We start from the raw sequence: 23,976 nt of genomic DNA, 5'->3' as shown, positions 1-23,976 counted from the left end.
ATAGGTGGTTTATCCAGTGCTCAAATTACTTGCACGGGGCTGTGTGTGTGTGTGTGTGTGTGTGCGTGCCCACAGAAGAGACCCAAATCCCTTAGCTACTCTTCAGAAGGCTACAGGATATGTGTCTAAAATCCAAGGGCCAGGGTCGGGTTTGTGGATTAACCCCTCCTTTTTTAAAATCTGTCTTCTCCCATATTTTGCAATGGTAGTATATATATTATATTATAAAATCATATATTATTAAGGAACAGGAAGAAAAGCACAACTGACATGTGTTTCTTCTTTCATCACCTCTATTGTAATGTGCCTACAAAGACTTATCAATGACTCTTCCCCATTTCTGATGGGCTAGCTACCTGCCCAAGACTGTGTTTTTTGCATCCCTTTGTAAATGGTTGGTTTAACGTTGGCTTTCTCAACACTGGTACTTCACCTATGCCCTCTCCTCTCCCACAACACCAGACATTTTTGCAGGAGCAAAAAAGAACAAAAAAGCCACAGTGAAATAAATTGCAGCAACTTGTTTATTGTTGTACATCTCCCAGAGTGGCTGGGTGACCAGTCAGATCGGTGATTGATTGATTGATTGATTAATTAATTAATGACTTCTTCCTCTCTGCGACTGCAAAAAGCAGCCAGGCGCTGCTGCAGGATGAGCAAATGAGTGAGTAAATGGTGGTGGTGATGAGAAAGGGCCGATTGTCCATGGATAGTAGTGGCAGTATTAATAACTGCTACGGTCACCCAGAGGCTCCTGACTACCCAAGGACTCATTCACAGCCTCCTGCTTGAATCAGTCCTGTGCTGAATGAACAGCGGACTGATACAGCTCCTGCCAACAAGTTGCTTTAATCATGGTAGGTTCCCTGCTCCCTGCTTGCTTCCCGCAGGTTGCTCTATATCTGCTGCTACTGCTCCAAGCACTTGCCTTTTTCCTACATCCATCTCCTGAACCTGGCCAGCTCATGGACAATTAATCTTGATTTCTTGGCTGCTGACCTGTATGACTTAAGTAGTTCCTTAGCACTAATGTGGACAACGGATCAGGGTGACTGGGGTTCCCCTTAAACCAGGATCTGAAACCCACTTCAAAATACAGCTTTAGACAGAGGTTTATGGGAAATCCTGCTTAGCCTTAATTAGGTTTAATGTTAGTGCTGCTGAACTGTTGTTCAGGGGCAGAATTGCTCCAAGGAAGGGTGAGGCTGTGTGGAGAGCGCATGCATACCCAGGTCAGCCTCCCAATTTGTTAAGTGCAGTTAACAACATTATGCATTAGTGGTTTTGGTTAGGGTCTGTACTGATGTTTGAGTTGTTTTATTATGTGTTGATATTTTGGAATGATAATTGGTTTTAGCTATTTTATACTTGGTATGTTTTAATAATTTTTTTGTAAGTTGCCTTGTGTCTTTCTTAAGAGAAAGGCAACTGAGGGAGTTATCCTATGCCCCCCAGACAGTGGCTGTTGGGGAGGGGGGCACATAAGAAAGTTTGGCTTCCTGGCTCTGAGGTTGGAGACAGGGCTTTGACACTTCCCCCCCCTCTGCCTTGTAGCCGGCACTGGCTATCTCTTCACTCAGAAAATGGAGCATGGAGTAGGGAAAAGGGAGTGTTTCTGGGGGAGGGGAGGAGAATGGGGTGGCTGTGATAAGATGTATCCTATGGCTGCCCCACCCTCATTCCCTCCCCATCTGAGGCACCATCTCTAAACAGGTGAAATCGAAATCACCCATCTAGCAGAAATGGAAGGCGGCTGAAGCATGGAGGCAAAGATCACCTCCATTGTCCTCCCCCCCTGCACTGGATATTCACAGGATTGTGCCCTAAGAAATTCTAATCAGCATCAGCATCATTTGCAACAGACCCACAGTGAAAATTGTAATTGCACTTGCCGCCAAATGACAACTAGAGCTTCATTTAGGCAAGTGGGAACAGAGAATTTTGCTTTGCTTCATCTAGTCATAGGTTAACACAGGCTTCTCCAACCCAGTGCCCTCCAGATGTGTTGGCCATGTTGGGGAAGGCTGAGGTAGCACTACTTCATATTCCACTGATCCAACCTTTTCCCTGTCCTGAGTATAGAAATTACTAAGCTGATTAAGAGTGGTCATGAGTCATGATGCAGACCTTGCAGGTTTGATGCAGAGTGGAGGTGGCATCGATCTGTGTTAAACAGAACAGATCCTGCCTTAGTCAATGTACATCTTTTCAGTTAGAAGCAATTATTTCCCCAGAAACTGTCCTATCCCATTCATGTCTGCCATTCTGAAACCTGACACAACTGTGGAATGGATATGAATTTACACTCTAAATTTTCTGTTGCTTTCACTGGATAGCAAGTTCCATACCTGCACGATAGGTCGAGTCCAAGTTGTGGTTCGATTGTTATGATTGACATAATAAGTACGTCCCTTAGCATCTTTCCTCTCTTCCCAGCCCGAAGGTAAGCCCGGTGTAGTATGTACATAGGCCACTGATGGCTGTTTATGCAAGAAATTACCATAGCGTTACTTTGCGGCAGTTACTTTTCTTTCAAACAATATTTGTAGCAGTACGACTGGGAGATGCGTGTTACCACATCCCTTCCTCTAAAGGTAGGCTCCCTTTCAGACATATAAATGCTCAGTTCCATCCTAGAGCACAGCTGGCAAAGTCACAAAAAAATCGCAGTGCACTGAAATCAACAGATACTACTCGCACTATCCAGTCTGACAGACGCACCTTTCATTTCATCCTTTCTGAAGATGTGATTTGTTCATTAAAGACAGACAACAGGAAGGGTAGAGGAGTAAAAAGGACTGAATGAAATCAAGATATAACTGCTAAGAGCAGTAAGAACAAATTCTCATTGACTAGGTTTCCTTCTTTGAATCACGTGTAGTATTTGTTCCCATTTCCTCAGCTGAAACGGTCCCAGGCAGTCAGCAAAAAACCCAACCCCTTCGTGGGCCACCATACATGACTAGTGGGCAGAATTTGCTTTGCTGGGTTGCAGGATGTGCCGCCCTGCATCCAAATACAAGAACCAATCTCTGTTGGATTCCAAATATGTCAATCCTGTTGTTTAATAGATGGACCGATGAAGATCTGAGCATTTTATTTATTTTGATATTACACATTTCTTCCAAGAAGCTCAAGGCCTTCTCCACACAGAGGCTTTTTGTCCCACAGTTTTACTGGGGCTTCAGCTTCCAGATTCTTTCTGGGATTAAGATCTCCCTTTACATGTGCCCCCCCCCGCTTTATCCACAAGTTCTATATGTTTCTCTAGATGGCACTGTGGTCTAGCTCCTCTTATTGTGGCATCTCCTCTTTTCATGGAGAAATGGAAAATGGATCTTTTTGTTACTATATTGTTTCCATTTCAAATTAAGCTGCGGAAATGCTTGGAAAGTATGAGAGAGGTGCTGGAGGTTGATGACATCATGTAAAGGACCCACAAACTTCCACGAGTGACCAGTCTCAATCGTAGGATAAAAGCCCCGTGTGGAGAAGCCCCTAGAAAGAGTACATCCCCCTTCCCATGTTATCCTCACATCAACACTGTGAGGTAGTTTAGGCTGGTAGATCACAACAGGCCCAAAGTCACCCAGTGAGTTTTGGAGCCGAGTGCGGGTTTGAACCCAGATCTCTCCCCAGTCTTAGTCAGACACTCTTTATCTACAACACCACACTGGTTTTACGCCTTCTTTTGAATAAGGCTTCTTTCTACTGGCAACAGAAAGATGGAACTGAATGCCTATGTTCACTGACAGGGCCAGAAGCATCAAATATCTACAATGTTTTATGAACTATGTGTGCGATGCATATGCAAGCATCTATTCTGTTGCTTGTACACATGGTAGGAAGCCATGACACTGAAAATTACCTGCTAATAACTGCAAGCCCTTCTGAGTCCCACTTTGGTATCTGGGAAATCAATGGATACTGCCCCCAGAACGATTGAATCTCGGAGCTGCGGTTCTCTAGGTGCAGTATCTGCCCTTTGTGTTTGCACACTGAACCTAGAAATAACTGGAATCCTCAGAGGCTGTGCATTTTAAATATTGCAAAATAGGATATATACTGCTACCTGCTATGAGTTGCAGCATGACTGGCAACACAAAACCAAATAAATAAGAATCAGATGCACCATATCAAACAATATACAAGGCCCACTGTTTATGAACTTTTTTTCTCTGTGCTCATGAATAGTATATATGAATAAGTATAAGTATAACTCTCTCTTTCTCACTCACTCACTATGACCTGATGAAGTGGGCTCTAATCCATGAAAGCTCTTGCTCCAATATATTTGGTAATCTTTAAAGGTGCCAGTGGACTCTTGGTACTTTTGGCTACAACAGACTAAACATGGCACCTATCTGGATTATAAAAGGGAGTTGCCCTTTTCCTTCAACATTCTCTTCACTGCTTTTCCTTTCCTGATTTTAAATGATGTTTTGTTTTTGATTTTTTAAAAAAGTATCTTCATGGTTCTGATCTTTCCAGACATCTCAGGTTTAAGTAGCTGCTGTAAAACAGTAACAGCCCAGGTGGATTATTAAAGTTTGTGATCTTTCTGTGGAAGGAAAGCAATCTTAAAATAAAGGCCTCAAGCAGTTGAAACAAGAATTCATCATGCATGGTGATGAACATTTATGTGATTACTGGAACAGTTTCAATTGGAATTATGAGTACACATTTGAAAACTGTTCTTTTGAAAGAAGCAGCAGCAAAAAGAGATATTTATTTCTCTGTAAAAGATGGAGCTCTTTTAAAATGCAATTGATGATGATTATATATCTGAAACAAACAAAAAGATGGAAAACCCAGAAAAGGGCTGCTCAGCAGTCTCAGGTCTATAAATGAAACCATGCAGGACTGTGTGAAATCAATTTGAGAGCCAACGAACACTTTTGCTTTGGTGGCGTCTCACTTCTGTGCACAGCTTTTTCTTCTAAAAATGTCTCCACTTATTTGAGAAAAGCTAATATCACATTTATGGCAAAGGAAGCAAATCCTACACTCCCTGGGAGGGCAGCTAAGGGGCCACAGGACTGCAGACCTCTCTTTCTGCAACTGGAGAGGGAGGTCCTCTGCTGAGGGTCCCTCAGATGCAGCAACACTGTTTTTGCTGTCCCACTGGTGGTATTCCAATGGCAGTGTGGCCACTAGCAGGGTGTGTAAGGGGCAGCTGTGGATCTGCAGGACCCTACGCCCTCTCATTCCCCTGAAACACTCCCCCAAAGGCCCTAAAAATTTGCCAGCCCTCGAGCTGGCATAGTTAATTCCCTCCCACTTCCCACGCCCCACTCCCACCTTGGCCACTGTGAGCTGGCAGGGTTCTAGATGCAGTCATGGCTACAGCACTGATCTCCCCAAACCCAGTAGATAGGATTAATTTGCCAAAGTCTTAATAGGAAGTATTATTTTAACAAACTTTGTAATGTAATTACATTTTGCTCAGTGCTCATTGATCTTCGCAGCTTTTTGTACTGTATTACTCAACTCTAAGGAACATTCCTCTGAATTCATTCTGTTTGCAGTTGACTCACAAAATACCTCTTCTGCTTTTGTTGCTGTTGTCTACATACAGTTTTAGATTGTGAAAAACTTTAGATTTGTAGAACTTTATATCATACCAGTGCCACTCCCTCCAATTTGGCAAGTAAACAAAAAAAAAGATATATAGACGATCGTAAACAGTTAAGACAAGCTTTTGGTCAAAAGATCAGCAAATACAGCTTCAAGAGGAATTACCAAGCTGATTGGACTACGTTCCTGACCATCTCAAAATAGCCTGCACTGATTTTACAAATAAAATTAGCCAAGAGGCAATACTGTTTCTTTCTTTCTTTCCTCCATCAATCCATCACCTAGAACTGCAACTTTAACACCAGGCCCTAACAGTAGCATGAACGTATATGGGTACGTTCAGGACAGAACCTCGGATTCCCCTCTATTTTTGTGAAAATCAATCCATTTGTCTTGCTCAATGAGCACAAAATCCATTGTAGATTGATCCATGCAATTACATTAGTTCCTCTCTGTAGTTGCTGTGTAATGCACAGCAACTACAAAGTCCACACATCTTTGGGAGGAAAAATGTCTGAGTTTATCCAATGTTCCACATCAACAGCATAAAATGTTAGTGAGGCCTCCATGTGTCTCGGTGAATAGTAAATAATGTAAATAAAATATAAATAAAAATAAAGCCATTCCACGCTATTCAAATAACTGGAAACAGGCATTTGATATATCTGTTTTTTAAACCCATGGGACACAAAGTTTAAAAATAATAAAGCCACATTGCAATAGCTGAGAATTTACTTGTAATTCATTCTATTATCACTCCTTTCCCTTTCTCCTCCAGTTTATAAGCAAATCTGTATGAATGTAATATCTAGGGGGAAAATGGCAATAGATTAAAGAATGCATGAGTGCCGATACCCCAAACTTCTCAGTACAATCTTTGCTTTTGCAACTCAGAGCTTTCTCATTAAAAATTATCACCACCTAATTACAGAATGTTTGTCAACTTCTGTTGTCCTTTATAGACTCATATCATTTTTAGATTAGTACCACTGCCAATGCTAAGAGCATTCTTTAAAGACACTATGCTTAAAATATGCAAACGTTACTTGTAGCTGAGCTGAAAAAATGCATATGCCTCTGTGGCTCAAGAAGATACTTGAGATCTGAACATTGCAAAGAGCAAGTTAAAATCTGCAATAAAGGGAAAGTCCAGCATCAGCAGGGGCATCCATGGATGGGTGCAAATGACCCACCACGGCTGGCATTGCTGCCCTAGACCCTGTTTTCTGGCATTCCAATAAGCAATGGAGAGTCGCCATCATAATTACCCACAGTTTCCACAATGCTATGTCACTGTGGGGCATTTGCATACAATTGCAATGGTGGCGGGCTGGTGCTGACTGGAGGAGTACCGCTGCTCTCCTCCTCCTCTTAAACTTGCTCCAACGTCCAAGAAGATATAAGGAGGAGATGGGTGAGCCACTGATAGGGGCCAACTAGAGTGCCTCAACTTGGAGCCAGCCTATTATTAAGCCCCACACAGAATGTATTTAGGGGAAACAGGGAAAGGAAGCACTGCCAACCAGTGAGCTGCTGTGATTCCTGTTATAATTGACAAAGCCTGCCCAACCCCTCTGGGGTTCTCCAAGGAATCTATAAAGCTTGCTGGTAAACAAAGTGACTGAAGACCTCCTAGATTCTTAAGAGAACCTCTTCTCGTTGCCCTGTCCCCAAACCTTTTTGACGAAGCTGTGTATATTTGAGGAGTTTAAAAGAGCAGGCAATTCCCGTGACTCAGGACTGTCATTCCCTTTTTTAAAATGCTGGGGTCCAGTACACCCCTCCTCCAGCTCTATGTTCTTCACTCTAGACATGCTTCGTCCTTAAAGGAGACCCTAAAATATTTTTTTAAATAGATAAATAAATGGACTGGAATTACTTGTGGTCACTCGTGATTAGGGGTGTCAGAGAATTTCTCGCCGAAACTTCGGGGGGCCGAGTGCCAACGTATTCGGCCCCCCGAAGTAGTTTCAGGGAGAAATTCTCCGCCCCCCGAACCCCCCCGGGATGGGACTTACCTTTCCCGAATGTCGCTCGCGGTGGCGGGTCGCAGCGGCGGTTCGGCAGGGCTTCGACAGGGGCGGGGGCGGCAGCCGGTCTTTCGACTGGCTGCCGCCGCCGCCATTCCAAGAAAAGTAAAAAAAAAAAACGCCCCCGTGATAGGCTACGTGATGATTAACGTAGCCTATCACGGCTGACTTTGCAGATCTAGCCATGATAGGCTACATAAATCGTCACGTAGCCTATCACGGGGCGTTGTTGTTTTTTTTTACTTTTCTGTTGAAGTTCGCGGCCAGGGACACAGGGCGCTTCTCCCCGGCCTGAATTTCGGCCGGGCGAGGCGGGAAGCCTCCCCCCCGGCCTGAATTTCAGCCAGGCGAGGCGGGAAGCCTCCCCTCCCCGGCCTGAACTTCGGGGGGAGAAGCGAAGCGCCTCCCCCCCACCGCGAAGCAAGCTGCGAGACCAGGTAAGTGACTTTCGTACATCCCTACTCGTGATACCTGCTTACCAGCTGGGGTTGTATTCTGCCTGTGCCTCTCACTCTGGATTTTCCCCTCCCTCCCTCCCTCCCTCCCTCCCTCCCTCCCTCCCTCTTTCTTTCTTTCTTTCTTTCTTTCTTTCTTTCATACATTTCCATACCACCTTTCTGCCAAGGCTATTTACAACTTTTTAAATACCAAAACAAGGATATATTATCACCCCCACCCCCACCCCACCAAAGAAATACCAGAATGTAGTTCTCTTAGGCTGACTGAAGGTCTTTTCAGGAGCTGATGGCATAAGCACCTTGGCCTGTGCTTCCTCACTTCTGCCTTCCCTCAGGGCACACAGGTCTTAAGTAGTCCCAGAGAAGGTGGGGAAGGGACTGCCCCAACAGTCCTCTCCAGCTGTTGATGGTCCCTTCAGGAGCTGATGGCACAAGCTCCCTGGACTGGGCTTCTCTTCACTGGCCTTCCTTCAGGGCACACAGGTCTTAAGTAGCCCCAGGGAAGGACAGAAGGTGAGGTGAAGGAAGGGAAGGGTGATTTATGGGGTTGGAGCATGGTAAAGGACCAAGAAGAGTGCTTTTCCCACCAACGGTTGCTTTGTTTGAGGGATTCCCATGCCATTTTGCTGCCTCCCAACTGACAACCCATTTATGTTGTATTTCATCCCTCCCTCACTTTGTAACTCTCTACATCTGGTTCAAGTAGGCATCACAGAGGCACATCACAATACACTGAAGCCAAAGTTCTGGTAATTATTTGCCCTTGGGGATGAACTATGGATTGCAGGGAGCAAGTTCTGCCCTAGCACTTATTTTCCTGCACATGTAAGGTATAAGAAGAAGTTGGGAAGCAGCCTTTCAAGAATGAAAGTTAAATTTTAATAAACATTAATAGTCAGTTCCAAAATTGGCAGGGGTGGAGGAAAAATTGTGATTCTTGTCATAAGTAATATCAAGGGCAATATCAAATTGGTGCTGAGGTCGGGTCCACAACAAGTGCCGGATGAACTAGCTGAAGGACTGGGGGAGAAATATATTCTCCCAGCAACCACAATGTGAGGTTTGAGTGCTAGGAAAAGGCAATTTATCTTACAACTCAGGCACAACATGGAAAAAAGCCACCTGCATACCCTACAGCCAAAGAATTATATGCAGAGTATTTTCCAAAACATGAATTGTCAGCAGAAGATCTAAAAGGCTGACATTCTGAAGAGAAAACAAAAGAAGAGAAAAGGAAAGGAAAGAGATTGGAGATGAGGATATATCTGGCTTGATAAAGACATTATTACCGTTGACTCTTCACCACCAGTGACAGTTGAAGAACGAACTCTCCTAGATGGGCCGCTTGGCTGTTAAATAATAATAATTGTTACAATTAAGGGGTGGATCAGGAACGGAGGTCACAGATTATGTGAATGTCTTCAGGAAAAGGAAGAAATAAAACCCATGTCGGATAAAGCACTGAATTGACTTTTCAAGGAAGGAAAGAAGATATAAGTCATCAGTGATGAAGTGTGCGTTACTTATTGCAATAGATATGAGGTGCTAGTATGAAATAACCAGCACCTAAATACTTCTGTATGCATTTTTCTACCAGAGATGGTAACATCATACAACAGCAATTCCAGAATAAGGGACATGCGATTAGCTGATGTTACACCAGCACAGCTGTGTGTACACTGTCATCCAAAGCACTCATATGCCTGAAGCAGTGAGTTAGGCAATATGTCAAACTTTCCTGTAATTAAATCTATTACTTTTCTTCAAACAGGATACAAAGAAATATTCTAAGACAGGAATCTGAGATATTTACAAATTAAATGAAGCAGCTTTTTTGGGTCCCAGTGAGTGCAAAGGCTTGGGTAGAGTGAAGCGGAAAAGGAAGAAGCTGATCTTCATGATTTTCTGTTAATTAAACTGCCCTACCAGGAAAGAAGAGAGAAAGCGTGTGCAGGAGCAGAGTGGAAGAGCTCAATTGCTAAAAAAAGAAAAATTGCTGCAAGGTTTGATCACATGTTAGAGGTTTGATCAGATGTAGTATTTCCCGGCCTCCAGGTAATTTTTTTATTCTTCTTCTTCTCTTGAATTGTGACAGTGTTCAATGTTATTGACATTTAAAAGGGAAAAAATCAAGTTAAGAATTTATTCTTGTTCATGCAATTTGCCACATATAACAGTGTCAAAGCTGTCTTGAATGCATTCTCATGCAAACCAGCCTTTTCTAATAGAGAGAGTAACTGAAGAGGGTTCTGTAGCAGTGCCACGATTAGCCATTTGTATGAGATTTGTAATGACAGAGCACATAAAAAAGGTCCACAACCCAGAGAGCAAATTTAGGCATGTCCAAAACCGATATGCAGAGCAATCCTATGTATGTGTATTTGGAAGTAGGGATGTTTTAGAATTTGGTTTGGTCCACATTTCAAAGGAAACCTGCTCCATCTGCAGTTCTTGGACTAATGAAATATGCATTTTGTGAGAAAAGACATTCAGAAATGTATCTTTAAATATGTATTTCATGCATATGAATTTTCATGTGGATTTTTTAAAACTCACAGATTACTGGGAAACAGGACAAAATGGGTTTGTGAATGAACACATGCAAAACTGAAAAAGACTGGAAATTTCACAAATCATGTTTGAAAGTCCCCTAAATTTCAAATGCATTTTGATGAGTGTGTCTCCAAAGCCCTGCTAGGTATGCTGAACAAAAAACATGGTTCTCTGGATTATGGCTGAAAGTAATACTGCAACAAGGAATGCCGTTGAACAGAAACAACAGAAGTGCAAAGACAGTGTTAGTCTACAAAGCAAAAACAGAAACGAAGCTTCTTAGGAAACTCTGGCACCTTTTCCGGTTTAACCATTATCATTTCAGTGTATATTAAGAAAATAGAAAATTGCTCCACTTAATGGCAAGGGTCATAAAATCATGATAGCTGTTAAATACATTATTATTAGGTCCTCATAACATGGGGTTAACCCCCCACCCCCGCCGGAACACACACAGAGCACAATCCTACGATGTTTACTCAGAGGTTCAATCCCATTGAGTTCAACAGGGCTTGCTCCCAGGTAAGTATGCATAGGCTTGCATCTAAGCACACTTCTTAGGAAGTAAGTCCCACTGAATTCAGTGGAGTTTACTTCTGAGCAGACAATATATCACTGGGATTGTAACTGAAATAATTCTGACAGGCGAAGGTGCCACAGACACAAACACATTGAAAACAGAAGTCGATATGCAAAATGCATTTTTTTTTGTTTATAGGAAGACTGAAAAAACAAGAAATCAGAAAACTTGACTTACGAGTGATAAATGGGACTGTTCAGCAACTGCATCAGTTACACTGCAAGACCGTAACCTTGCTGAAGGATCTCTTTGCTGAAGGAAACAACACATAGCAAATTATTAAATTTACATTGCCTTCGGCATTTCCCCCTGAAATCAAAGTAAGACAGATTTACTTTTTGGTATTATATTCACCCTTGTTCTTCCCCCTTAGTTTGCTTGCCAGAAATAAAAAATCTCCTCTACTAAATTGTTTTGCTAAAGAACCTCAGAAAAGGGGCTATTATTAACCCTGCTTTGGATATCACCAGTCTGGCTACAGTTACCCATGACATAAATGCTCAGTGTTACCAGCAAAGGATTGTATCCAAGAGTGTCCATCCACCAGAGGCTTAGACAGTGTGGGCTGAACTGATTCCCCTTCTCCCCAGTTGGGAGAAGCTCCAGAGCAGATTTGGGGGGTGGGGGTTCAAGGGGGAGAGGAAGGTGAGGTCCTGTTGCATGAGGGAAGTTCACTACAGTTCTTTCTTTGAGCAAAATTACAACAATGTCCCTTGAATGAGGAGTACGGGAACTCACAGAAGGCCAAACACAACAAGAATTTCTTTACCATGGTGAAAGGGATAAGAGTTTCCTTGTTCTGATGTTTGTTGGCACTATTCTTTGATACATAATTAAACAAACTAGCAAAAAGATTGGACTGTGTTGTAACTTTGAGCTGAATTGTTATTAAATTATTTAGGAATTTAATAGCTTTAGGGCACAATCCTATGCATGTTTAGACAGAGAAAAGGCCAGCATTGCTGGCTGGGGCATGCTGGGAGTTGTAGGCCTTTTCTCTGTCTAAACATGCATAGGATTGCACCCTTATTATACTGTTCTGATAGAACTGCCACCTAAACCAACAAAATGCACCCCTACCTGGGAATAATCCCCACTGAATTCAATGGGGCTTACTTTTGAATAGATATGTATAGGATTGTGCTGGTTTTGTATTTTAAAAAAAATCTTAGCTATGTTTTTACATTGATTGTCTTGATTATATATATGTTATTACATATTGCTTTTTTTTGCTGAAATGTAATACTAATTCATTCCCCCCACCCCCCACCCCACACACAAAACCTGCACAATGAATTTGACTTGTTAAAATATAGATATTGCCATCATTCTCTTTGTTGAACACTGCCTTAAGTGCAATCTCTGGGAAGGCAGTATACAAATACACTGACTGAACCATAATCAACAGAAACCTCAATATTATCTATCTATGATCACCTGCCATGAAGAATTTCAATCTCCCTTCTGTCTTTTTTCTCTCCCTGTATACCATCAGTCCATCTAGCTGTTGCACTCATGTCCTGCTTGTGGGTTTCCTGTGGGCAGCTGGTTGGCCAGTGTGTGAACAGAGTGCTGGACTAGATGCACCCTTAGTCTGATCCAGCATGGCTCTTATGTTCTTATCCCACTAGATTTGAAAAATACAGGAGATACCCCTGATCTAGCCCAACACTATTTGCCTGGACTGGGGCAACAGTTTTTTGGTATCCCATGGAGAGGGATACCCATGGCACATAGTTAAACTATGTCTTGCTTGTGGGTTTCCCGTCAACAGCTGGTTGGCCACTGTGTGAACAGAATGCTGGACTAGATGGAACCTTGGTCTGATCCAGCAGGGCTCTTCCTACTTTCTTATGTTCTCTGTATTGTCTGCGCTGACTTGTAATGGCTCTCCAAGGTTTGAGACATGAGTCTTTCCCAGCACTTTCTTCAGATGATGGGGACTGAACCTTCCTCTCAGGATCATATGCTTCTCTTATTCACAAGTAACCCTTACTACCAAATGATTTTTCCCTTGCTATCCAAATCCTGGTAAGCTAGGGAGAGAAAAGTCCTTTGCCATAGAGCTGCCCACATAGTATTTATCAGGCAGTTTTGCTGGGGAAATCTCCCTTTCCGTTCTGTGCATCCTTTTGGCAGATGACTGATTCTTCATATGCAGGATTTTCCAACCATGGCTCCCCAGATATTGTTGGACTACAGCTCCCAACAGCCCTGACCACTGGCCAACCTGGCTGGGGATGATGGGATTTGCAGTCCGACAATATATAGGTTAGGAAAAACTGGTTTATACAATCATGCTGGTGACCTGCAGTAACTTCTGTTGTGAAGAAGGTCAAGCAAGGGGTAAATTTGGGGTATTATATTTCTGGGATAACCAAATATATGCCTGCCCTTTCTAGCAGCAGGACGGAAACCACAGGGAAAGAAATTTGCTGTGAAACCCAGGAAGCAGTGGCCAAAACAGCATTTGATAGCGCCTGTGGAATTCTTAATGGTTGTGTCATCAGAGTGGCCTCCCAGAGTTATGTAGTCCAAGGCAGCTATCTTTTCAGCTCATTGACTTCGCAATGCTGGTGCTGCCTTGTTCACATCTAGGAAAATGTTATCCATCTTTAGCAAGGATACCTCAAGATGGTTCCTTCAAGAGGTCTTCCCTATAATATAGCACTAATCCAATGATGCAATCCCATACATCAAACCTCTTCACTTTTTAATAATGGGGAGGACATGCCTTACATGCCCATGGAACTCTTTCTGCAATATTTGCTAATTGGAGACCTGTTTTAATTCCTAGCCATTGTTATTCTAGGACTTGAGTTAACTAACACAAGTTTAAACGTGATTTTCTCAGGGTGGGCTCAGATAAATAATTTATAAGTTTTATAAACATCTTAAATGAAGGTCTGCTGAAAATGATGTGGGTTTTTTTTAAAGTTATCATAGTAGAGAAACCTTACAAGAAAAAAAAATCAATACTCTAGAAATAAATTTTTCATGACAATCTGTATTCCCTTCCTAGCATCAGCATTTTTCCTCTTTTTTAGAACATACATTTGACTTGAGGCCAATGAATATCAAATGCATCCATTCACACAGGAATTCACACCAGATGCAGAAAGTTCTGAAGCAAACCAGAATAAGCTGTATTCCCTGCGAAAGACGGCATATGCTGGAGGAGTAAAAGCACACTACTGCCCCAGTCTCTTTGCTTTCTTCTTTCCCTTTTTTGCTGTGAGTTTGATCTGGATGGGGCATGTTACCGTTTAGTTCACTAAACATGAACTGTTCCATAAACTGTTTAATGTGACTATATTATTGGTCCCGGATATTAACTGACCTACTGGCATGTCTTGTGCTTATTTAAATTTTGGTATGTTTTAAATGAACTGCAAATGAGTTAATGCTGTATCGTAATGTAATTAAGTTTTGTGAACCACTTTGAGCACAATGTCTTGTGGAAAATGTGTTATCCAAATACTATGACTATAACTCCAGAACAATCAGAACTCTGTCTTCTGAGATGAGAAGAGGAGAAGCACCATCTTGCCAGGTTCCCACTATGAGTAGAGTGTCAGGGTGTAGGCAGCGGGCCCATGGTTCAGATATGTGACCTCTGAATGGGGGAATGTTTGGGATAATAAGGAGACAGACAGAGTTCAGAGGGTTGCATCAGAGGGCTGTGGCCAAATCCCTGCTTCCTGAGCCCAGGATGAAGCACTGCCTGCAGCAGACCAGACATGGCACTTTGTGCCTATTAATAGGCTTCAATTCCCCAACCTGCTTTCTTTATCAAAGGCAGCCTGCCTCATTAATCATTCTCAGAGTGGGGGAGCTTCCTGGCACCAACACCCTGCCACAGGTAGTCCCCTCCCTTTCTTTGTCTCCTGCCATGAGAGAAGACAAGATGAGTGGGGGAAAAGTATGTTGGTCCCCTCTGAATGCACTTTGGGAGGCCCCAAACCAATGCTTCTATCTATACTGGTGGGACTGGCAATGCTGAAAATTCTAAGACACTTTGAAAAGGTCATTTAGACTGGCTGGCAGAAGTGGGGAGGCGACTTTTGCCAATTCCCCTTTCTCTGGCAGCCTCTCAAAACCTGCTCCAGAGAGCTGGCAAACCCTCCCAGGAAGGTTTTTGGAAGGCACAAGTGGCTGTGGGGAAGGGTGGAATCAGAAACAAGTTGTCTCCCTCCCCCTTTGACTAGCGGGACCCTTCCACTGGAATGACTTTCATGGACACAAAGCACCCTTCTCTTCATGGAATGCAACGTCTGGATCCAATCACTATGGGCAGAAACCAATATGAGGACTTTCCTCTTGTCTGTCCCCCGCCTCCCAAAGTGCTCTTGAGTGTCCCTCAAGCCTTTGGAACAGATTTTGAGGATGCACAGGCTGCTGCATGGGAGAGTAGGAATGCCCCCATTTTTTCTGCTGATGGAAGCAGTTCCATCAGTGGAAGAACTTGGCTGGATTTCACCCTACAGTGAAATCACCATACCAGAGACTCCTGTAGTAGGCCAGTCTGAATTATATTTTGTCAATATGTTTTGAGCAGAGTAATTCTCAAGCCTACTTGTCAATGTTATCAATAATGGGATGGATATTTCAGACAGGTTGCCATGTTCGTCAAAAACTATTAAGCAACTTTGACAGGGTTACTAGATCCATGTGAGAACCACATTACACAATCTGCATGAACAATAGGAAATTGCATGATAAGCTTATCACATCCTGCCTTGCCCCCCATTTGATGCCTATTGAATTGGACTTGATCTGGAGAACAGCTAGTAAATGATTCACACATTCCAGGCAAACGTGCAACAGTCATAATGATCATGTGAGAAATGCATTCCGTGAAACCACTTATATTTCACTACAGTCATCTTTGCCGATATCAGAAATACTTCATTGAAAGCGTTTTCTAGGACGCTTATACAAGTATAACCATCTCAACCCTCTCTTTATGGAATCATTCCTGGAAATGGCCATTTAAACAGGACTTCATCATCCACTGACATTCAAGTAATCTAAGACTTTATTTGTCTCTGGGCACAATATGCATATTTGTTGAGTATTTTAAAGCCATTTTTAAATGAGAACCTTCCATATTTAGGTGCCTTATCTTCCAAACAACAAAAGGCAAGCTGATAAGGTGTCCCATTAAACTGTGATATGCTTCGTTTCCTATGTACTATTCAATGTTTACAATTGTTTCGTTTAATTCAATTAAAACAGCCTAGCAGTACCCTTATCCCAACTCATTATGGTCAGTCTGGCGATATTCATCATAGCCCATTAAATGCACAAAGCCCTAAGCACACTGGCAGATTGCTTCCAATTACCCAGATTTTATCTCACAGTATCTAGTTATATCCTTTGAATATTTGACCCCCCAGAGTTCAAGCCATATCCATATATAAAAATGTAATTTCTTAAAATGCCTGTGTCTGCATAACTTTTAAAATTCTCTTTTATTTGGATATCTGCTAGCATTAGTAAAGGGGGGGGGATTCCACCCAACGCTTTAGATATTTATCTCAATGAAGCATTCTAAAAATTTCCACCATTCCGCAGTGCTTTCGTAGAAAAAACGTACTGAAAATTACACATAAATAGACTGAGTCTCTCTTCAAAATAAAGTTTACCGAAGACACATACAATAATACAATATAGCGCAATCCTAAATATGTTTACTCAGAAATAAAACCACTCGATTCAGTGGGAGGTGTTTCCTAGGAAAATAGGAGTTAGACCATTGGTCCATCTAGCTCAGTACTGTCAACTCTGACTGGCTGAGGCGTTTCATATAGGAGTTTTTCCTGCCCTACCTGGAGATGCCGGGGGATTGAATCTGGGACCATCTGCATAGAAAGCAAGTGCTCTACCATTGAGCCATGGCCACCCTAAAGCCCTCCTAGTTTCCATGCTTAGGATTGCAGCTAAATAGCACATTTACTGAATTCAGTGGGACTTGGACCCAATTTACTAGGCATAGTATTGCAACCTTGGTATACTGCAGAGTAATTTAAATTTAAGAAAGAGGGGCACGCACCAGTGGAGTCTGGTGGCTCCGATATCAGTGGGACACTGAATCCACAGAGCACTTTGAATAGCTCCTTTAGAGTTCTGGCTGGTTCTGCCTGAAACCCGGAGCAGATTCACTGCCCCATTGACATTGGAGCCACCAACCTCCACTCACAAACTCACTCACACACACACACACACACACACACACACAGAAGCTCTTTGTGCATAGGACACTCCTGACACATTGACTTTAAAAGAAATGGGGAACCCATGCTTTCCAAGAGCTGCATATGGACATCAGAACATCCTGCAGAGCCTTGGATTGGCTCCAGTATCTTCTGGCCTTTAGCTAAGAAATTTTTTGCATGCCCTTTATATATTAAGACCAAGATTCTTTCAGATCCATTCACATTTAACAAGATTTCATTTCCATGCTCAAGAATTAACTGAAAACTGATTATCTTAACCTCCAAGCACAAAAACATTCTGGACTTTTTGTAAGCAGTTCAGCGATTAGAATACATGTGTTCGGAAGGACAGTAACACATATTGGGCTAAGGTTACTTACAATCATAGAAGAGAGTTGTTCCCCATTGGAATCAGGAGTGATCTGAAATCTTCTGTTCAGTTCATCTGACAGTTCCTGGGGACTGGTCCGAGAGATGGGTGAAGCCGGTGGGGGTGGCAAGGACAGGCTTAAGGAATCACCACTTGCATTCACTTCCTCTGAAATGGTTTCCCAAGGCTGATGAAAAGGAATACACCTACAGTAAGTATGCAAAAAGGCAGCCTTCTCTGCCATAAGACCCTACACAACTATTTCAAACAATGTGCACAGTCTCAGCTGGGCTGCTTATTAAGTAAACTTAGAAAACCAATATGTACGTTTTCAGTCTCCCTACAAAATGATTAGCATTTGATAATCAGCTTTGCTCTAAGCATACTGTGCCATGGACTTTACATAAGGACATAATGAAGCTGTCCGATAGCAGAAACAGTGAAGATGAAGTATCAAAACAGTGCCCCATGGCACTGATTTCTTAAAAAGGGAATGGAGACACTGCTATAGGAGGCATGCATTTTCCTCCTTCCCCCCCCCACGTGGGAACAAAGGCAGTGGCAAGACCCCCTGCTTATTGATTGGGCTAAGCATCATGGAAGTATTAGCTTGTCTTTTTAAGGAGAGGAGGTAATACATGCTTTAGGGACCAAAAACGTGCCATGGGTCCACCTAACCTGGGTCCTTCCATTTGACCTTACTTGCCCCTTGGAACAACAGTTGATTTGTTTTCAGCTGAACACAGCAGCTCAAACCGTTTGCTAAGGGAGTTTATTCTTGCAAATATTTTAGAACTCTTACCTCAAAAGGAATGTAAAGTTATCAGGTTGTATCCAATGTTAGTCTAACTTAAGTTCATTTCATTTCAATGGATCTCCCCTTAAGACTAACATTGGATATAATGTTAGTCCTACTTAGTACTATTCCATCTAATACAACACAATAATATTTGATAAAATACGAACACTTACCATCAGCACAACTGGCAATGGTTTTTCATATTATTCCTTTCCCCACCCACCACCTCAGTTTACCAGATTTAACTATGGGCTAAAGGAATAGCTGCTAAATGAATAGCTTGGATATGGATGTTAGCCAGAGAGGCAGGAAATTCTGGGAAACTCTTCTGGATCAATTTAATACAATAAAAACAGCCATCACCACCTTTTCAAACATTCCCAAATCAAGTAATAAACAAACACCTACAACTAGGGCTTCAATGACTGTTTTGTAATGAACATAAATCAGTGGAGAGACTGAATGGTAGCTGGATTTATTCCCTGCCCACACCAAACAACTCCCCAAAAGTAAAATCATCAAAATTATTCATAGTTGCTATTTATCCATTCTAATTCTGACACATCCACATTCTGAAACAGCTAGTTGTATGCCTGTGAGATCATTTTGAAAGCTTATCCCCCAATCTGTCACTGTGAATAGGGTGGCTTAAAAGTCGAATCCAATCCCATTCATGTCTACTCAGAAGTAAGTCCCACTAGGTTCAGTAGGGTTTACTCCAAAGTAAATATGCATAAAATTGCAGCCTGAGTCAAATATGTAAATCGACATCCAATACCTATACTAACAAGTCTTATTTCACTTTTCTGTTGCCCAATTATCATTAGCATATTCTAGTCAAGGAAGTTCACCTGGGAGCAAGAATTTACTATCAAAGACAACAACAAGGCTGGACAATGAAGAAAAGGTGTATGTGTCTATTTTCTTTAAATCTCTTGCACTGTATATTTTATAATCATGCCTTTAACACCCATTTTGTTTGGAAGCTTTAATTCCAAACCATTAAGCCATTTTAAAGGGACATTCTGTAAAATCATGTAGGGCAACACAGAAGGGTCCATTTCACATCCTGCACATACTTCAGATACTTCTCCACCCTCCAAAGGCTCTGGATCCAAATCCTCGCTAATGTGCCTCCTGGATCGAAACCTTCGGTGGGCTGCCTCTTGATTTATCTGTCTGATGTTGTTGTCTGATTCAGATGCCACATCCCTGAAATGTTGGGTTGACAAAAGAGTAATGAGTTGGGGGAGCGAGTGTGAGTGTTATTAGAAGCAGGTACTGCTAAATTAACACCAAAATAAAAACCACCATTTCAAGGCCTATAAAGTCTCCCCTGTGCATCTGAGATTTATTAACAAAACCAACAAGTGATAAATTATTTCTCTAGGTCTCTGGCAAGTTAAATTAAACAATGATCAATCTGTACTCCAAAGCAAATAAAGCCTGTAGCTAGTCTCAAACCATTAGCTTCATGAAGGGCAAATTTCAGTGCTCACAGTTGTAAATACCACGAACAAAGTCCAAGTTGAACAATGTACAGTATTAAAGTGCAGTGCATGATTTAATACAACCCTGTTGCTTCGTTGGTACAAATCTACTAATTGTGTATGAATGCTGACCTGAGAGAAGCCATGTCAAGTGACGCGAGAAGATACCTCAGCTTCCATTGCTGCTGCTTCTTTTAGTTTTTGGAGAAGAATGGTAGCAAAGGGGTTTTAATTGTTCTAGTGAAAGTTTAATTTATTGCTACCCCTGTAAGGATAATTTGATTTTGTAAGTGAAATGGAAACCACCTAAGAGTCTTTTTCTGGGAATTCCCCTATTCTTCCTAGATTTTAAGGAGGTAGTAGTATTACCAAGCTAGTAGTACAGGTTTCTGTGTATCAGTCCTTACAACCACTAACACGAAGTGATGGAGAAGGTTGGTGGACTGAAGTACAATTTACTATTTTTATCAGTGGATGCAAACTGAAGTGCCAAAGAGTTGGACAAAGTTGTTGCAAGTTATGGGACATGAATCAGATGACAATACCATATTATTTCCTTGATCTACTTTCCTGAACAAAGAAAAGGAGACATAGCTTTGGGAGGGGGCTAATAGCTCAATAGTAGAGAACATACCTTGCATACATAAAGCCCCAGGTTCAAACTCTGACATTTCCAGTTAAAACATATCAGGCAGCAGAAGTGGGGAATACCTCTGCATGAGATCTTGAACAGCCACTGTCAGAGAAGGCTGGTCTTCCCCAACCTGGTGCCCTCCAGATGTTTTGGACTACAACTCCCAGCATTCCTAACCATTGGCCATGCTAGATGGGGCTGATGGAAGTTGAAATCCAAAACATTTCAGGCTTGGGGAAGGCATGGGCCTAGATGAAACAAAGGAGTCACTGAGTGTAAACTAGCTTCATATGTACAAATATCGACATTTGAAGGAAGGGACACACTCCACCATCAAGTATATTCTATATTTCTACCATTTATTATTAAGAATCATAAACAGAAATATGCTAGATCATACTCTTGAGCTTAATAAATCAACTTTCTCTGACCTACTGCAAAATAGAACCGGTATTTTAACAAACTGGTAATCAAAATGGTATCTGGGGTGTTCTCATAACTATTAGCTCAAGTGTCAAAAGAGAATAAAATAAAGAGAGCTGTTAACTGGAAACCACATGGCATAAATTATGAGTATAAATTCAGAAGCAAAGGAAAACAAAAAAATCTCCTTCAATATTTATATTACAGTGGAAAGGGAAAGAAGCTGCCTGTCCAAAAGCAAACTATAAGTGGATGTTAAACTAATGCCTAATGTTAGTAGAACTGATACCCTGTTCAATTATGCATGGCAGTTTAAGTTAAGCTTTTTTGTATTTTTAGAAGGGTAATCATAAGAAATGCTGAACTGTGAATGAAAATCCATTACCAGGGTAAGAAGATTACATGAAATTACAAGTTTATAGACTTCAGTGATATGTAAGGCAGAGGGGAGAACTCGTTGTGACATCACTTAAGTTTAATGAGAAAGTTAACCATTTCACTTTCCATCGCTGGTATTGGATGGATTGTAGGGATGCAAACCACTACACTGTTGTAGGGGATGCAAAACGCAAATTACTAACCACACCGAACAGTAACATCTAACCACTTAGGGATTTTATTATATTCAGTGGTATATAAATATCACAATCATACCCAATATCATACTGCCCTTATACAAATCTATGGTGCGACCACATTTGGAATACTGTGTCCAGTTCTGGTCACCACACCTAAAAAAAGATACTGTAGAGCTGGAAAAAGTGCGGGACAGGGCAACTAAAATGATCAAGGGGCTGGAGCACCTCCCCTATGAGAGAAGGTTACAACAGTTGGGATTGTTTAGCTTGGAAAAAAGGAGGGGAAGGGGAGACATGAGAGAGGTGTACAAAAATTATGCATGGTATGGAGAAAGTGGAGAGGGAAATATTTTTCTCCCTCTCTCAAAATACTAGAACCTGGGGTCATCCTATGAAGCTGATTGGTGGGAGATTCAGGACAGATAAAAGGAAGTATTTCTTCACACAGCACATATGGAATTCGCTACCACAGGATGTAGTGATGGCGACCAATTTGGATGGCTTTAAAAGGGGGTTGGACATATTCCTGGAGGAAAAAGCTATCAATGGCTACTAGTCTTGATGGCTATGTGCTATCTTCAGTACCAGAGGCAGTGAGCCTGTGTACACCAGTTGCTGGGGAACATGGGTGGTGGTGGGGTGCTGTTGCGCTCCTGTCCTGCTTGTGGGTTCCTGGTCAACAGCTGGTTGGCCACTGTGTGAATAGAATGCTGGACTAGATGGACCCTTGGTGTGATACAGCATGGCTCTTATGTTCTTATATAAATAAATAAATAAATAAATAAGAAAGCATTCCCCAATTTCCCCCCCTATGTCTTGGATTACAACTACCATCAGCCCCAACCAACACGGCCAATGGTCAGGAATGCTGGGAGTTGCACTCCAAAACATCTGAAGGGCACCAGGTTGGGGAAGGCTGGTCTAAGGTCTCTCTCTCTTGGTGCAACCAGTCTCTTTAGCTGTTGTGCAGCTAAAACAGCCTTTCCTAACCTGCTGCCCTTGAGATGTGTTGGACTGCAACTTCCATTATCCGCAGCCAATGTCACTCCAGGGTCATTGGAGGAAGGATGGGAGAAAGGAAGACAGTCAAGATAAATGAGTGGCTGATGTAATATTTATTTATTTGCTACATTTATATCCTGCCTTTTCTCCAAGGAGCCCAAGGTGGCATACATGATTCTCCTCCTCTCCCATTTATCCTCACAACAACCCTGTGAGGTAGGTTAGGCTAAGCATCAATGACTGGTCCAAAATCACCCGGTAACCTTCATGGCAGACTGGGGACAAGAATCCAGGTCTCTTGAGTCCCAGTCCAAACACTCCAACCACTACACCACACTGTAATATATCAAAAGTAATAACCAGAACATTTAAATTGCTAGGCTACCTATTCCCTTCTCTCTCTTGTACAACAATTATTAGCTTAGGATTCTCATCATTCATCCCTCAACTATCTAAGAAACAAACACCAGCACTGCAGATGCGAAGGAGCAGGATAGCATTATTTAGTCAATTCAATGAACCCCTAGAACCCAGCATTCTGTTTCCAAGACAGATCAGCAAGTAATGCTACAACAGGCTCAAATGATGGAAAAGGGCAACTGAATACTCCATTCACTGGGCTATTCCCTTTATCTTCTACTGCAGTAATACAAGCCTGGATGATCACAACCTGATAGTCATGGGTTTATATCCACATGCGCCTATTACCACAGCCGTCTAAGTCCCCGAATATGGAGACTGGTCATAAAAACATCCCTGCTGCATCAGGCCAAGCGTCTATCTAGTCCAGAATCCTGTTTTCAACAGTGATGAGCCTGAAGCCTTTAGAATCAGGACATGGCAGCAAATTGTTTATCCCCAGCATCTGGTATTTTGAGGTACACTGCCTCTGAACATGGAAGTTCCATTCAGCAGTCATGGCTAATAGCCAACACCACATCATGAGGCACTGAATTTCAGAAGTTAATCACATGTTGCATGAAGATGGGCACTTACATTAAACTTGGTCGGTGCCACTGTGTTGTCCGATTGTTATGGTTGACGTAGTAGGTACGCCCAAGATTGTCCACTTTTTCTTCCCATCCAGGAGGCAAGGGAGGTGGTGGCAGTTCCTCCTGGCGCTGAGAGGGAGAATCATTGGAGTCTACCACTTCCCAGCCATGCTTTGAAAGGAGAAAAGGAAAATTAATTTCAAGGCACACAAGTTTGAAGGTGTAAGATTTTAACTATTTCTAGAATGATGGGAGGGAACTAACAGTGTTTC

The 23,976-nt window shown here is 42.2% G+C and overlaps 1 protein-coding gene across 15 annotated transcripts in view; it reads right to left on the bottom strand.

Moving 5' to 3' along the window:
* The window catches only part of NEDD4L (NEDD4 like E3 ubiquitin protein ligase), a 325,991-nt gene that overhangs the window by 57,169 nt on the left and 244,846 nt on the right, over positions 1–23,976 (bottom strand). For 9 of the 15 annotated variants that reach the window (XM_084832979.1, XM_084832988.1, XM_084832990.1 and 6 more), the window contains 6 exons: positions 23,709–23,875; positions 19,665–19,797; positions 17,797–17,973; positions 11,376–11,450; positions 9,355–9,414; positions 2,349–2,480 (listed from right to left, as the gene is read on the bottom strand). In XM_084832979.1, the coding sequence (XP_084689105.1) occupies positions 2,349–2,480; positions 9,355–9,414; positions 11,376–11,450; positions 17,797–17,973; positions 19,665–19,797; positions 23,709–23,875 (744 nt within the window). The remainder of the gene's footprint in view (positions 1–2,348; positions 2,481–9,354; positions 9,415–11,375; positions 11,451–17,796; positions 17,974–19,664; positions 19,798–23,708; positions 23,876–23,976) is intronic. The other 6 variants (XM_084832980.1, XM_084832986.1, XM_084832987.1 and 3 more) reach the window with 2 other exon arrangements.

Source organism: Heloderma suspectum, chromosome 2, assembly GCF_057233095.1.
Source record: "Heloderma suspectum isolate Gila_16-S chromosome 2, 16-S_ref, whole genome shotgun sequence".
Taxonomy (NCBI): Eukaryota; Metazoa; Chordata; class Lepidosauria; order Squamata; family Helodermatidae; genus Heloderma; species Heloderma suspectum.
Note: the sequence above shows the minus strand (reverse complement) of the source record. Positions and strands in the feature narration are given on the sequence as shown.